We start from the raw sequence: 17,057 nt of genomic DNA on the forward strand, positions 1-17,057 counted from the left end.
ATGGTAAGTAAATGAATAGTTTCAATATTGGTCTTGCTATCCAAATTGTTCTAGAGGAATATAAGTGGCATCATTTATAGTGGCCAGGTGGCTATTGAGGAAGTGATTCCATGTTTTGGTCATTACACAGCTTCTTCTATTATTGAACCTTATTTTGGTTCAACAAACATTTTGGTTCTGAAGAGCCGCAGAAAATTAATTGTGACGTTGAGGATTTCCTCATCATTTTAGAGAGCTTGAACCAGAATTCAAGTATTGTGTTTCTAGGAGAAGCAAAAATGATGTATCAGTAAATATTTGTCTGTGAAACTGGGAAACATCACCTAATTAGTTGACAGGAAGTCTGTCTAGTGACAGATGAATTTGCATCAGAACACATTTCAACAATTTAAATGAATAGAAAATGTACTCATTTTCTTCATATTTATTTATCTTCTTATTGTTTACCTGTAAAACTGATATCTTCAAGTATTCCTTTACTTTCTATCTCCATCATTTACCTAAAATCATCATGGTTCCCAGTTTTATCAAATTTGTAGTATTAACAATGACTACAGTTATTTTATGTGGAAATCAAAAGATGAGCACATTTCTCATACATTCTATTGACTTGGAAAGTCTCTGGGACTTGCTGCGAGAGGTGAATTTTTATGCTGCTTATTGTTTCAGTGAAAAAAGTGCTTTTATAGATAATTGTTTTTGTAAGTTCTAGGAACATATTCTTTCTCAGATGTCTATAAAGATGATGCAAGATGGTTGGGACATATGAAACAGAAAACTTAATTTGAAAATTTTTATCAACTGGTTAATTTCACTGAACTTTTGCAACCTGAATGTGGAAAGATGTATGAAGAGGTAGCTAGGAGGTTGCTGTTATTGGTCTTCCTCATCTGATACTTCTTAAGAGATCAGTTGCTTCTGTTGATATGAAAAAAATCCGTTACTTTGTTTGAGTAGTGTTGGCTAGTGAAGTTTTCTCTATATTCTCTGCAATAAAAAACACATTAGAATTCATTGTAAAAATGAAACTGGGGAATCCGAGCTACTTGGAGCTCAAATCCATGCTAAATAGGTTTTAGATTTTTAAAGTTAGTTTAATCATAAATTGGACAGAATTACCAGAGAATTACAGAAAAAAATCTGGAGCAATTTAACTTAAAACAAAAGCTATTTACCACAGGTTGTTTGTTTTCTGGAGAGCAATATAATGGTCCTCTAGTAAGTATTTGAGAAAATCATCCTTCATTATATGCATCTTTCAAAGGGAAGATTACATAAGCAGCTGTCTAATTACTTCCTACCTTGATTGTGGTGTACTTATTTATATATAAGAAGTAGTCTATATACAAGAATATTTGGTCCTTTCTTGTAGCAAAATTGATAAAAGTGCATATATAATATACAAAGATTTGAACTGAAAAAGAATGGCATTTTAGAGAAGTTTAAATGAGCAAAAAATTAAAAATAAACTATATATAATTTTTCTGTGTATATATTTCAAAATATCAGGCTCCTTATGAAAGTACCAAAGGCCACAAGAACAATTTTTTAAGATTTTGTTTTATATGCAGATTTAAAATCAACTTAATAACTTTTGAATTCTGTGCTTCTGCTTTTTAAATGTATCTTCCCCTTTTGGACTGTACTCCATTTCTTCCCACAGAATTTCTAATTGTCTAAACCACAAAGCACATTCAGAAACCAGCCATTTGTGCAAAGCAAAATAAATACTTCAGATAACTAGTACCTTTTCCTTCTTCCAGCTACTTTCAGAAGCTGTACTTTCTTTAAAACTACAGTAAAATTTATTTCTAGGCCAATGACAGATTTAATATCTAATATATTACTTTCTTAAAATGTAGTAGTTAGCATTATTTTTGTTTGTGAGATCTATAGAATTACAGTAATTGGATAACATTCTTTCCCTGCTGAAGTTATTTGAACAATTAAACTTTTATAGACTTCATTTGGGCCCAGGTTTCATCCATTAAAAGAATGAAATCTTCTAATTTCTTGCAAAATATGCAGAAAATCCTAACGAAAATAGTTATAGGCAATTTTAAATGTTACTGAAATTATTTCCTCTAATTATGCATAGAATATTTAGCTTAGACAGCTAAACATTGGCATGGTGCAGTAATGTGCAATGCGCACATATTGTGCATATTATAAGTGAAGCCACAAAGTGTCTCTATATTTAACATGTCTATCACTTTGATTATAAAGGGTTTATTCAACCTTAATTTATTGATATTAATAACTACATTTCACATTTGGTGGGGGACAGTATGAAAGAAGTTCATGAGTAGCACAGTGCTAAAGAAATATCAGCATCTGCCTCATCTCATTTTGCATTCATCAGGAAAATTATATATGGCTTCCAATGTCAGTGGCTATTCTAGAAAACTTGTCACGTGCTGCCACAGGACAGCAGATTCTGGTTTTGAAATGCCGTAGGAGCTCCAATCACAGTTGAAGGGAAACATTCTCTGAGGACTGGTTGTGTTATCAACTTGAAATGTATTTTTGACTTTCAAGTGCTTGGTTATGCAACAAAAGCAGTATTTTATAATATTAGAGAAAGGGAGAATGGGGACTGATGCATAACTGTTCTTTTGTGATGACTTACAATTTCTGTTATAGCCTCTTATGACCTGAGATGTCAGTCCAAATTGGTGCTGCTAAAATTTTAATACAAAACAATCACATACTGTCTGTCTATATAATAATATAGAGCAAAACCCATTTTTATGTTTTCACAGAAAACCTCTGAAGAGAAGTTAATGTCAGGAAACCACCAACAACAATCTTTATATAACTAAGTATATTCAGTAATTAATCTTTTTTTTTTTTTTTAAGTGAACTTATCCTATCTAGCATTGATATTGATGCAAGTGGAGATTGGGAGTGTCTAGTCAACAATTCCTATGGAAATAGCACTAAACAAGTAGAAATTGTGGTATTGGAAACGGCTGCACCTTACTGCCCTGCAGAAAGAGTTATTAACAACAAGGGAGATTTCAGGTATGAATTCCTGGTTTGGGAGTGATTTTCATATATTGATATAGATATGGACAATATCCATGTTTGCATGATAATTCAGTGTCGAGTACGAATATGTCACTTATTTTACTTGTCATTGGTAGGTAATAGAATACAAAGAAGGAGCACTGTGTGATTATTATGGGAAATGGCAGCTAGTGTTTCAAGAAAAGCAATGGTTTGTAAAAGTCTAAGGATCCTTCAAATTCCTCAGTGTGAGATTATGGAAAATTTAAAAAGGTGCAGGCACTTCATAGCTAAATGGAAGAGGGTTAATAATTGTTCTTGGTCTTTTTGAAATTACGTAATATAATAACACTACAATAAAGCATTAGAAGATTAAATCTTCAGTACTTTCCTAATCTATTCCAGTTCTGGCTAGTTTTATTCAGCTGAGATTAGAAGTAACAAATATTATAAAACTGTTACTAAAAGACTTCGTCGAAGAGAATCAAACTAGTGAGTAAAAGTATTTAGTAAAAGAAATAGATCGTTTGAGGTGAATATTATATAACATGATTAGAAAACACATCCATCCTTCTGTCTGAATCTTATAGTCTCTGCGCAATATTGTTGATATGTAATTTTTCTTTCATCTTTAGTTTTATTGCTATTTGTCATTTTTTTGTTTGTTTTTAATTTTAAAACCTCTAAACTGAAAAAAAAAATTAAGCATTCTTTAAGTTTGGCATTGTTTTTGATTGGCTCTAAAAACACTTCAATGATATGCATAAAGCTCTTAAAAACAAAATATCATTACCTGCTTGACAATAACACTGATGTATGATGGTATTTCCATTGAGAAGTCAGGAAGGTAATTTGTTACCAGGTGAATTATAGTAAGAATTCAGCTTGAATAGTTAATTAAAAGGAAAGTAGCTGAGAGAGGAAGCTTTTCTGAAACACCAGAACTTTCTGCACATACTTTTGACTTTAAAACTGCTAATTGGGTCTTTTAAAGATATATACATCCTATGAAATAACAAATACTGAATCTTTTTGATGACAAGTTTATGTACGTGTTTTTTCCGTAAAATTACATCTTTTTCTTAATAAATAAATATATATAAATTCTACAGACTGTACTAACACCAGGGGCATTTTTGTCATTTTATATAAATCAAAAGAACAGGAGTGTGCATTTCGTTCCCTATTGATCACCTTTCTAGAAGTCTATATAAGTTTATTTTTAAAATGTATATCAAAAGGATGCTGAGTCCATTGATTCCTTTGGCATTTCAAGGGAATTAATTTAGAATTATAGGGAATTTATCAGGCTCAAACTTAGCATTAACATTTGAAACTATTCCAAAGGTTTACCCTCAGAGATACAGCTATCTCACCAGTAATTTTTCTTAGAAAGGTCTTTGAAGTTTTGATAATACAGCAAGTACATAAGTAGAAAGAGTTCCAACACAAAAGCAAAGCTGGAAAGAACAGTTCTTTTATTGGGAAAAAAAAAAAAAAAAAGCATCGGCTGCTAGGGAAGTGTGGTTCTTTTAGTTCACCAGCCTAGGTGGTATTTATAATTGCATAACTGCAGTAAGAATTAGGCACTCTGAGTCACAATGACCTGGCCTTATGTACTAAGAGTTTTTCTCTATGATGGCCATCTTTTGCTCATATTTTGTTTTTCAGCTCACTGTAAGAACATTCTGAGATGCAAACAGTAGTGTTAAGTCCTATTATTCCTAGTCAAAAAGGCCAGATTCTGCAATCTGTGCTAAGACTTGGTGTGCCTTACTTTTAGAATAGCCTCTTTTAGTTTTACTTTTGAGGTATGGTGTTACTCAGTGTGGCACAATTGAATTAATGCTAATTTTTTTACTGAAATAATTTTTCATCTCAGAGTCAAAACGAGAATATAATAATATTGTACATATTTCATTTTTGTGACAATCCTTTCGTGTTTCATTTTGCATCAACTTTTCACATCACATGAATTATTCTAGTGACAGTTAGCTATGACAGAAAAATACTTTTCTTCTTACCTTTCCTTTTTTGAAAGTAGGAAAACATGTAAACTTAGCCCCAAACCTGTCTGTATATTATGTAACAATGTCCAAATGGATTTGCCTCTTATAACTAACAGCGACTTATATGTATGTTTGAGCAAACCTTGATTGTCAAGGTGTGTGCCAGTGTGAGGCAGACTTTTTTTTTCTGATTGGTTGGTTTCAGTCATTACATCAGTGCAATTAAAATCAAAACCACATCCTTTCCAGACATGCTGATTTGATGATGATACTCTTCTGTTGTTGTTTGATTTCTTTTAATTACCTAATCCTGCTATGTCCGTACTAGCCTGGAAATGGCAATGGATAATGGATTTTCTTTTTTTTTTTTTTTTTTTTTTTAAAAAAAAAAAAGATCCCAGATGTGCAGTTCAAGAGAATGCAACAGATATACAAATAAGAGTATTGCATAGTAGACACAAGAAATAAATAGAACAATTCTGGCTTCTCTTGAATTATTGTTTATTTTCAAAGACTGTCTGTTTTGGCATCACAGTAGATAAATCATGTATACCTAGATATACCTAGATAATTTTTGAGGGCTAGCTCCTTCATAAGACATAATCTCTACTCAAATTATGTTTATTGGTTTCTGACACATTCAGAATTTTTTGCTTCTCAGGGCTTTGCGGCAAAAAGAGCCTTGTGACATTGGGTCAAAATACAAAGTAATATTGCCATCTACATTTTGAGCCTTTACCTTTTACAACATTTAGCAATAGTTGTTCTATGCTTAATGGACTTTCTGCTCTGCTTTGTGCAATCTGCAAAGGTGAATGTAAGGAAAATGCATCCTTTTTTTTTTTTTTTTTTTTCCTGAACACCAAATACTTTCTTACAATTAATGCAGAATTAATGTGTGATCAGCCAGACTTGAGCCTGTATAAGTTTGACATTTTCCAAGGAAACAAAGGAATTCATTGTAGAACGTGAGGTAAAATTTTAAATAGCCTTTCTTTTTTTTTTTTCCTTAAATATCATGCATATTATTGCTCTATTGTAAATTGCCTTTGAAAAGAAAACTGAAGTTTTACAGTGTTGTTTGTTTGTTTTTTAATTATTATTATTATTTTTATTATCATGCTGTTCATAGATGGCCTAAAACTTTGGCTGGGATAACTGCTTATCATCCCTGTCTTCAGTATTCATTTAACTCCATTGCCTTTCACAATGGTGCAGAAGAGTCTAAGGCATGGCGTAAATGTAATCGAACTGGACGCTGGGATGAAGAAAACTATTCTGAATGTCCTTATTCACAAGAAGTAACTCAAGTTCTTCATGCTTTCAGTCAGGTAATGTTATGAAATGCAGACCTTCCTTTCTGTAGTACTGATTTTATTGAATAGCTTGCAAGGAAATGTCTGTTCAGCCACAAGCTTGTGGTAGCTGGCCTTTTTTTTTTTTTTTCCCTTTTTGAAACACAATGCTTTTTGGTAACTGAAGTTGCAATAGGAACAAGTGCACAGCGTTTATTGCTTTTATTTTAATGCCTTCTTTTTTTTTCCTCTGTGTGCCTGGAGACTAGATGACCATTAGTAACGTTGGCAGGGTCATCAGTGCTTCATTTCAGTTCTTTCTTTGCCTACCCTTCCTGCATTTTTACCAGAAAGACATTAATTTCTCTTGAAGTCCTGTATCAGAGTTCTGTTGACTAGAATTTGTTTTCCCACTGCTGTTTTCCCATAATATATTTAAACGAGCTGCAGAAATGAAGGCTACTTCAGAATGCCCTTTTTGATATCTTCCAAGGAAAAAAAAAAAAAGAAGAGCAGTTGTGTGTGGTGGTCAAGAGAGGATGAGATAAAAAAGCAAATTGATGAAAATGCATGAGGAAAAAAGAGCATAACAGTGAATAGCATGGAGGATGGCATAAACCTATAACTAACTTTTACCACTTCCAGTTTCCTTTGTAATTTTTTCCTAACTAGTAGTGCTAGATACCACCACAGGAAGTTTGTTTTCAAGTGTATTCCTATTTAAATAGGAATAATTACTGTATTAAGAGATCCAGTAGAATTGTAGGATAAGAAAATAATTCTATTTGGAGAGAAGGTTTCTGCACTCCAGTAAATCCCCCTGCTCAAATCAAGGTGAGCTATAAGGTTAGGTCAGGTTTCTCAGGGCTTTAACTGCTTAGATTTTCAAAACCTCTGAGGATGGAGGCTGCACAACCTCCAGGGGCAACCTATTCTATGCCTGACTATATCCTTACTGTAGAAAAGATTTTCTTCATATCCAGTCTGAACTTCTCTTCTTTCAGCGTAGTACCATTGTCTTTTGTTCTCCCACTATGCACCACTGAACCCTCACTGATACCACTGTTGTTGTCATTAATGATCTAATTATATAGGCAAGGCAAGACTGTAGGCTGGTATAATACTTTGAGGCCAGTTTGTTCCAGTCCAGAGAAAGCAGACATGCAAAAATTTTCAATATTTGTTGACATGTGGTGGTGTCTGGAGATGACAACAATGAAATCTGAGACGTAATACTGAAAATATAATATTCCACTGAAATTTATGTTCATAGTACTAGTGATGCATATAACTCCATGTGAATTTATAGAAAGCATTATACAAATGGATGGGATCTCCAGTTTTTAGAGGAGAACAAAGGTAGCTGATTTATTACACCTAGCAATTCTCATGTATTTTCAGATGCACATCAATTTGACGACTGTGCTTGAATTTTCCCGCCAGCTGACAGCCTACACAAGAGGTGCTTCCCACTTTGCGGATAAAATGGATGTAATATACTTGGCTTATATAATGGAAAAGTTAATTGTCTTCGTGGATGAAGTTGAAGATGTAAGATATCTTCTGTATACTGAAAAAAAGTTAGAAGTGAAGTCTTCACAGATGGTCCTATTCTTAATGTATGCAGGCACACACTGAAGCTTCTAAAATTGCTTGCTGGTATTCTGGTTGCAAACATCCTGCATATACTGCTGTGTCTTTCTTTATGTGAGACAACTGAGCCATCTCATCTGATTGACAGAGGCATTACTGCTAAGGAATAGAATTCAGTTTTCAATAAGCCATGGCTTTAGTTTTTTTTTTTTTTTGGTTTTAATTTCCACCATGACTAACATATTAGAATGAACTCAAGGTGCTTCTCAAGCTGGCCACTTCTTTACCTTTATCTAGGAGTTACTCATGCTTCTCTTGTTTTCTTAACTGAGTTTTGAAAGCATGTAGAACTTTATGTAAAGAGAAGAAAATGTGTCTTGAAGTACAAATTTCCACAGACAATTTTAGCAAAATGTATGGCATTTTTACAGGGAAGTCTAATCAGAGTTATGCAAACCCCTATGGGAAAAATAAATTTTTATAGAGAACAGTAATGTTCATCATAGTTTTTACTGTTAATTGTCAGAGTAACTGCTTGCATAAGATTTCATAACCTGTAATTTTTGTACATATGATAGCTATAGTTAAAGCATTTGTTTTCTTTTAGTTTGGCAATGTTCATTCTATTCTGGCTTTGGGGATTGTAATAGTTAACATTTTAGTGCCAATTTGAGTAAGCCTCCAACTTCAATTTCATCATTATTCGCCAGACCTAAAATGTTTTACTAAGTGCTCTCCAAGAATTGTTTCAAAGCTACAACTCTATTTCAACCTCCTAGTTCAAAATCCTGATAAGATCTTACTGCTTTCTGGATAAAAAATAAAATAAAAATAATTTCCCATCCAAAAAAAAAAATTTGGATTTATCCATAGAATCTCTTTATTTTTCACATACTAGCAGTTGGTGCATTCCATTATGCATTAAAACTGAGCATCATCTCTAATCTCTTAGTTGATTTTCAAATAGGTTTCAGTTTCTGGTTTTCTGTACTAAAACAGCTCCATCTCCACCACTTACCTCTACATTTCTAATTTCATAATCCCACATTGTTTTTGTAATTTAGAACATTCTCCTCATTTGTCTCTGTTGTCCTCTTCTTTATACCTGAACTTTATACCTGTCTCTCAAGTTCACTAAGCAGGTTCTTTGTTCACTGAGCACTTTACTAATACTCATTTCTTAACTCTCAATCATAGGGTACAAACATACATGTAAAGTTCAAGTGTCAGTAACTTCACACATGAGGTCTGAGTTATGGGATCAAAATTAATTTAATGTAGGGGAACATATGAACAAAGGTAGGTTATTTGGAATGAACTAACAGCTCTATAAATGGGATCAAAATGGGATGAAAATGGGATCAAAATTAATTTAAAGTAGGGGAACGTATGAACAAAGGTAGGTTAACTTGGAATGAACTAACAGCTCAACCAACAATTACCTAAAATCGTTAGAAATTAATGTAAATACATACATGGAGGTTTTCTGTGATTTATCAAAATAGTTTTAAAACAAATTTAGATAACCAATACAGCTTTCTTACATGTTTTCTGGGAAGTGCCATTCCTAGCCAGCACTGGATTACACATTTTTAGAAGAGCTAGCTGTACTTTGTCCCATCTGGTGGTTTACCTCTAAAGCAAGAAAGCTTCAACTGCTTTGGGGACATATTTGCAGTATATTGCAACTCATTACCAGGAAGATATACATGTATTAGTCCAAAATTTTGTATTTTTCCATGTCATACCTTATACTCCAATAACACATTTAATTATAATATAAATTACTTCCTCTTTTTATTTCTCATCTTTTGTATATTTATAGTCTATTGTTCTGCTGTCAGTTACTTATTGCTTAGCTGATTAGTCTATGCTTTAATCTTTTCTCATAAATCATTTCAGTCTCTTAATGTGTTTTATTATTATTCATTGTATCAATAACTCTATTTGTCACATTGTCAAATTCATCTAGAATTACCTGGTAATTACATTCTCAAAAATACATTAAATATTTCAGGAATAGTCACACAAAATTTCACACAGTCTCATTACTTCTCTCTTCTTTGAAATGCATGTGAAATGTATGTATTTTTTATTGAAAATGCAGAACTGACTTCATAAACTGTCATTCCTTAAACCCTTTTCACCATTGCTGAGTTTCTTTTTTCCTTCTCACTGAATTATCTGCGCATTTGTCTTATTTTTCTGTTTCTATTAGTTTGACTTTTTAACCTCTTGAGCTTTTTTAAGCTGTATTTCTCGGTCATTTTTTGCTGTTATATAACTTTGTATTCAGGTTTGTGATATCCTTGTGTATCTTCGTTACATCTTTGTGTCTTAAGTAACCATAAGCCTTCAAAAATAATGGCAATGTTAATTTTGAAATCTCGCTCAAAATAACTTAAAATTTTAAAAAGTAAATATTTTAACTTCAGTGTGAAAACATCACCGAAAATATTCATAGTGATGTTTATTCTTTCTAAATGTGATATACTAACAACATTTTGAAACACAGTCATACTTAATAAAAACTGCAAGATATCACCAGGCAAAGGCAAGGATTTATCCTTGCCTAAAAGTAGTTAGTCACTCCTAAGAGGAGTTAGTCGCAAGAGTGAATCAAAACACACAAAGCTACAAGCCCATACATTCTGTTTAGCCACTGAGATGTTACAGGTTCCTCGTTACCAAGAAGATGTACATGTATTAGCCCAAAATTTTGTATTTTTTCATGTCATGCCTTTATTCTCCAGTAATACATTTAATTACAATATAAACTTCCACTTCTTATTTTTCACCCTTTGTTTGTTTATGTTATTCTGCTGTCAGTTAATTACAGACGTATCAGCACCTGAGTTATATCTCAAATTTACCCTACTATGTCTATAACATTTTTTTCCCAAATATATTATCCCCATCCCCGCCCCCCCCCCCCCCCCCCCCCCCCCCCCCGGAAATGTTCTTTTATTAACCATGAAACAATTCTTTAGAGGGGTATGGCCAGTTTTGCTTGGTTTAAGAAAGAGGTTAATAATTCTGGGATTGTGTTATTCACCCAATGAGAGACTTCGGTTTTTGTGGTGTATCCTGAAGTTAAGCTTTAAAATTGTGAACCAAAAAGCTTTTCTTTGAAGGCAGTAGCATTTCTCTTTCATTGGCATCGATTTTTCAGTCCATTTAATTTTCTTAACAGAATCAAAAGTATCTTTGAATGATGGCTACTAAGAATACAATGCCCAGTTTCAGTTGCACTCTTGTGTACTTATATTCTATTGTTACGTTTTGCAGAAAATACTGTTGTTTTTTGTTTGTTTGTTTGTTTTATCTTTCAGATTGGGGATGCTCTCATTGAAATTGCTAGCAATATAATGTTGGTTGATGATCACGTGTTGTGGATGGCTCAAAAGGAAGACAAAGCCTGCACCAGGATTGTACAATGTGTGGAACATATTGCAAATCAAGTACTGACCAGCAACATTCAAGTTATATCAAAGGTATTTCATAAAATTACAAAGAATTTTTGTTAAAATTTATTTTTAGATGTTATTTTTCTTAACAGTTTTTATTACTGACTTGTATGCAGAGAAGGAGGGCAAGACTGTATAAACTAGGTACACAGGATAGCCCATTTATGTAGATACACTTGGATTCTTTTTTTTTTCCTAGATTCTGTTCAGAAGACTGATTTTTTTTTTTTCTGAATATCACTAATTGTATTAAAATTGGTTTTCTTGAATTTGATTTAATGCATCTATTCTTACAACAGACTGTTCACAACTTCATATTTCTAGTGTTCTTAGTATTCACTCAGTTTCTATTTTTCTTGTCACTGTAGTATCTGGGTTCATTTTGAAAGGGCTAAATTGAGTGAGAAACTTTTAATAAGAGAAAAGAAAACATGCTCCCTTGTCACCTAAAGATTTTAATATGCCTTTCAGAGAGGAGTTTAGACAATACTTGCTTAAAGAATTTAGAAAATGTTCAAAAAAGGTGTACCTTGTCATAAAGATTATTAACTTGCAGATATTTTTAGTTATTTAGAAGCAACCTGTAGCAGTATGAAGTAACTGTTCTTTTTCCTTGGTCTTGACTTACATGATGAATTTGTCATTTGGATACTGAAGGGTTCTCATTTAGATACTGAGAAACTGTCAGTTTCAACGTCTAAAAGTTAGAAATGCATCTAAATCAAAAGCTTGAAAGTTATTTTTTCAGAGTTTTAGTTAAATATTTCAAAGTGTTATTGCTCCATGGGTTCATTTGCCTGCTTCCTTCATTTTAAACAACCTTTATTATTTTCTCAACTGTCCAGTGCAGTTGAGAAATGCAGGTGAAGATACTATGTAGAAGTGAATTCAGCTATAGTTTCAAATGCAGTAATAAGGTATATTTAAAAAAAAAAAAAGTAATTATGGTCTGAACTTAACAGCATAATGGCCTTAGTCCCCTCACTGTATAATTTTAGAAAAGCAGTCTTTCCACTTGCAGAATAAAGTGATAAAATATATTGGATTGTTTTGGTTTTCTTTTTAAGAAAAATAAAATATTATTATTAAAATAATTAAAAAATAATATATATAAAATAAGAAATTTTGCTAGAAATATTTATTTATATTAATGAATTATGCCTTTATGATTTGCCTTTTAGAAGTCTTTTGCAATGTGACAGCTAGGGGTTCTCTATTGCTTCATACGAAAGATATCTTTTAAATGTCAAATGCCAAAGGTTGCCAAATTTTTTTCTTGCCACTGCTTCAGGAAGTTGTTGACATTACTGTGAACAGTAATTCTCTGTACTGAAATGTAGATCTATGTCTCTAACCTTTTCACCATACTTTATCTTTTTTTTTTTTTTTTTTTTTGAGGAGAGTTAGTTTATGGTTGAGCGCAATTTGTAAATAAACAAAGCTGTGAAGTTTTCTTTTGGTGTTATCTCCTGAAATATCAAACACTTCTGTTCCTTCTGGAGGCCAGCCAGCAAACTGCATGCAGAAATTGCATCTGCTTTCTTTATTTTAGAAAACATCTTATAAAACCCCCAAATCTTAAGTAGCTACTACTTCATAATAAGGTTCCTGAAAAAAAATGGACCTCAATAAGCTGTGACAGTTGTATATCCTATGCACAACTGTGTTCCCTGTATGTTGAAAAGCTACCTGAGAGTAACTTCTGCTGTTACTCCTTTATCATTTGTGAAAGACAAAAATGGTTTTCGAGTTCCATAAAGTTGTGGAATGACTAATTTCAAGGTCAGAAAAATGCCAGGATTGACACGCTCATTTAATTTGACACCTTCTTAAATCTCCTTTGATAGATAAATTCTAGAGGTATATATTGCACATACATACTTAAAGCCTTATTTAATAATCATGTAACAGATAAAAACAAAACAAAATACTATTCTTCAGTATGGTATTTAAAATTTTAGAGAAGTCCTGTGGAAAAGAAGTTTATGTCAGGGTGGCCTGAGGGCCTGGGTCTCCCTTGCGGGTGGCAGGGCTAGGCCTTGCCAGCCAGGGCCTGTCCCACTGCTCCCAGACAGGGAGCAGGGCAGGCCAGGGTTGCCCCAGCCCAGGAGCATGTCTTCAGTGGTGGTGATGAGGCCAAGCAGGGAGCACAACGCTGCTAGTCCCTGTGAGGCTTGGTGATGGTAACTGGGCCAGGTCGCAGCCCAGCGATTGCCAGGCCGGGCTGTGGCAAGGAGGCTGGTCCCTAGTCAGTGGCAGGCCTGGGGCAACATGGCTGGCTGGTGGCCAGGCTGTGACACAGTCACCACAGTGCTCAGGCAGGCACAGTGCATCAGTGTTGTTCTGAGGTGCTTCTTCACTCCTGCACATATTTCTGTGTGTACCTATGTCAGACGTGCAATATGAGAAGGAAGCCTTCCCATGGATGACAAAACTTAACTGTAGTCCTGTCAGGAGCATGTAGTTGTCTTCAAACCAGCCTCTGAAGAGTTTTGATTTTACTCTCTGCCTGGTGAAACTGTCAGAATATTTTAGGCTAATTGCAAAGTTTTTGTTTGTTTGTTTGGTTGTTTTTGTGCTTTCACTTTGCTCTCTGCAGTGCTGTTCTCAGCTTACCCCTGTAAGGAAACCCTTTGGCCATTCTGCAGTGTGGTGCTTTTATGTGAAATTTAGGAAATGGACTTCACATTAGCATTTTCTATATCTGCAACACTTATACAAGATTAGCTTGTGTCTTTTCCTAACGTACCTTTCTGACTGTTGCTTGTTTCCATGGATAATTTTTCTCTGTGTTCATCTATATCAATTTAAAGCTCATTTTAGAGTGCTATGTAAGGAACACTGTTTTGCCCTCTGTTTTATCCATTTCTATATGCTGAGAATGAAATATTATGAACATACCAATGTTGTCAGGCCGTTATAGGATTATTTGTGGAGTGAAAAGTTTTATGTTTAAAGAATTTCCTGCTCAATTTTTTTTAAATGGGTTTTACATGTGAAATCACTTGAATCCCCTATACAACATTATCTAGCTAACATTTGCTTATTAACCTTCATCTCACAAATGTGTAGTAGGAAACCAGTGCTATTTCCATTCTTCAGCAGAAATTTGAATTTCTGAATAATTAAATGGCTATTGCCAGGCTTCAAGAACATGTGTCACCACACAGAAGCTTTAACTGAGGCATGTGGCTTGATTCTGGTGATGTGTATCACCAAGCTGAGTGGTGCAGTTGATACAACAAAAGGAAGGGATGCCATCCAAAGGGGCCTGGACAAGCTTGAAAAGTGGGCCCATGTGAACCTAATGAGGTTCAACAAGTCGAAGAGCAAGGTGCTGCACCTCCATTGGGGCAGTCCTGGCCATGAGTAGAGACTGTGAGAAGAACTCATTGAGAGCAGCCCTGCAGAGAAGGACTTTGGGGTTCTGGTGGATGAAAAGCTCAACATGAGTCAGCAGTGTGTGCTTGCAGCCCATAACACCAACTGCATCCTGGGCTGCATCAACAGAGGGGTGGCCAGCAGGAGAGGGAGGTGATTTTCCCCCTCTGCTCTGCCCATGTGAGGCCCTGTTTGGAGTACTGTGTCCAGGTCTGTGGCCCCAAGCACAAGAAGGTTGTTGATCTGTTAGAACGGCTCCAGGGGAGGGCCACAAAGATGGCCAGAGGGCTGGAGCACCACTCCTATGAAGAAAGGATGAGAGAGCTGGGGCTGTTTGGCCTACGGAAGAGTAGACTCTGGGGTGACCTTATTGCAGCCTATGAATACTTAAAGGGGGCTTATAAAAAAAAGATAGAGAGCAACTTTTTGCTCTATCAGATAATGACAGGACAAGGGGGAATGGTTTTAAACTAAAAGAGGGGAGATTTAGATTAGAGGTTAGGAGGAAATTCTTCACATAAAGGGTGCTGAGGCACTGGAACAGGTTGTCCAGAGAGCTTGTGGATGCTCCATCCCTGGAGGTGTTCAAGACCAGGTTGGATGAGGCCCTGACCAATCTGATCTAGTGGGTGGCATCCCTGCCTATGGCGGGGTGTGGGTGGGTGGGTGGGTGGGTGTGGATGTGTGTGTGGGTGTGTGAGAAACTAGATGATCTTCCATGTCCCTCCCAACTCTAGCCATTCTATGATTCTATGATAACAGTATTCTGCAAACATGATAATGGAACATGATCTGAAAAAAAAAAAAAAAAAAAAAAAAAAAAGAAAAATCAGAAATCAATCAGTCCATCCAACAAATAGCTAAGCATGTTTCTGTTTCATTTCTGAGGCAGAGAGCACATCCTTGCCCATTTTTTAAATAATTCCTACTACTGCGGTTGCAAATTCACATCATATTTATATGCTTTAAATTGGGATTAAGTCTGTTGATAATGACACAGTTGCAAAACTGATACAAATTGAGAGATAAATTAAGTCCTTTTGTATATTTACTTGCTATCCTGTCATCTGTTTTTACTTATTCCTAAGGAATTTTCAAGCAAACCCTCTGTACTATTGTAGAATTCTAGATCATTTTTTTAAAAAATAAATTCAATTTTCTTTCTTTCACTTATGCATATGTACGGGAGCATGTACATGCACAGTCCTTTATAACATATGTATAGTAAATACAAAATACATGTATAATAATGTAATTACGCTTAATGAGTTAGCAATATACCTGCATCTTTCTTGACAGGTATCTCATAATATTGCTCTGGAGGCCTTTATGATCAAGCCATCAAGTTTCATAGGAATGACTTGCACTGCTTTCCAGAAAATATCTGCAAATTCTGACAAGTTGGTGCATGATTTGGGAAGCTGGGAAGCAGATCCCCATTCTGATCAACATTTAAATTTTAAGTGCAACACTGGCAATCTGAATAGTTCCTTGGTGAATTCTTCTACCAGGGTAAGTCAGTACAGTTGTGAATATAACTTAAGTATTTTAATGTGTTTTAAGCAGAACCTTTAAGCAGAATACTGATTTGGCAAATATATTTTTTGGGTTGTTGGTGTTGTAAACTGTTTTATAATTTCAACATTTAAGTAGCCGTAAACTAGTGTATTGGGTGCAGAGTATTTTGTTGTGTTAACAGATATTCCACAAATGTAATCAGGCAGAATGAAGGAATGCAGGATGTGAATAGAAGTGAGTAAATGTCTTGTACGTTCTGTGTCTGGGTCCAGTTCTGCAAACTTTTCAATGTATAAGCAACATATTTGAAGTAATTCGGGAATATTTGTTTTAGTGAGGTGCTCTCTGGATTTCAGATTTCAGAAATTTGTTAGTCTAGGGAAATTATCTTTACTTTCACTAAATAATATTACATTCTCTATTTTCTGAACTTTATACAGAGGGAGAGTGTTACATTGCAGTTTTTGAGTAGTAGCCCAAGAAACACAATAATAAATAAGCCTTTTAATAGAATGTACTGTTTTTATCAAATAATGAAGTGGAACAATTAAATTCTGATCTAGCAGGAAATGGAATTTTACATTTGGCTGAGCATGTTATTAAATTTAAGTACTGCAGAGTTGAATTTTTGTTATCCATCAGCTGAATCTCAGTTTAATAGGCTTATTTCTTGAAATACTTAGTATGGCAAAATGGTACTTTTCTGGATAATACTACCAGTTTATTGAACTTTGAAAGTATTTTGATTAAAGTTATTTTCTCTCTGTTGCATTTTAATCTTCTGT

At 34.4% G+C, this 17,057-nt stretch overlaps 1 protein-coding gene across 5 annotated transcripts in view; it reads left to right on the plus strand.

Moving 5' to 3' along the window:
* Window positions 1–17,057, plus strand: part of ADGRA1 (adhesion G protein-coupled receptor A1) — a 277,156-nt gene that overhangs the window by 136,435 nt on the left and 123,664 nt on the right. For 2 of the 5 annotated variants that reach the window (XM_035545594.2, XM_035545619.2), the window contains 5 exons: window positions 2,860–3,024; window positions 6,151–6,349; window positions 7,715–7,864; window positions 11,239–11,400; window positions 16,054–16,266. In XM_035545594.2, coding sequence (XP_035401487.1) covers window positions 2,860–3,024; window positions 6,151–6,349; window positions 7,715–7,864; window positions 11,239–11,400; window positions 16,054–16,266 — 889 coding nt within the window. Of the gene's footprint in view, window positions 1–2,859; window positions 3,025–6,150; window positions 6,350–7,714; window positions 7,865–11,238; window positions 11,401–16,053; window positions 16,267–17,057 lie in introns of those variants that run through there. The other 3 variants (XM_035545601.2, XM_035545609.2, XM_050711790.1) reach the window with 3 other exon arrangements.

Source organism: Cygnus atratus, chromosome 7, assembly GCF_013377495.2.
Source record: "Cygnus atratus isolate AKBS03 ecotype Queensland, Australia chromosome 7, CAtr_DNAZoo_HiC_assembly, whole genome shotgun sequence".
NCBI classification, from domain to species: Eukaryota; Metazoa; Chordata; class Aves; order Anseriformes; family Anatidae; genus Cygnus; species Cygnus atratus.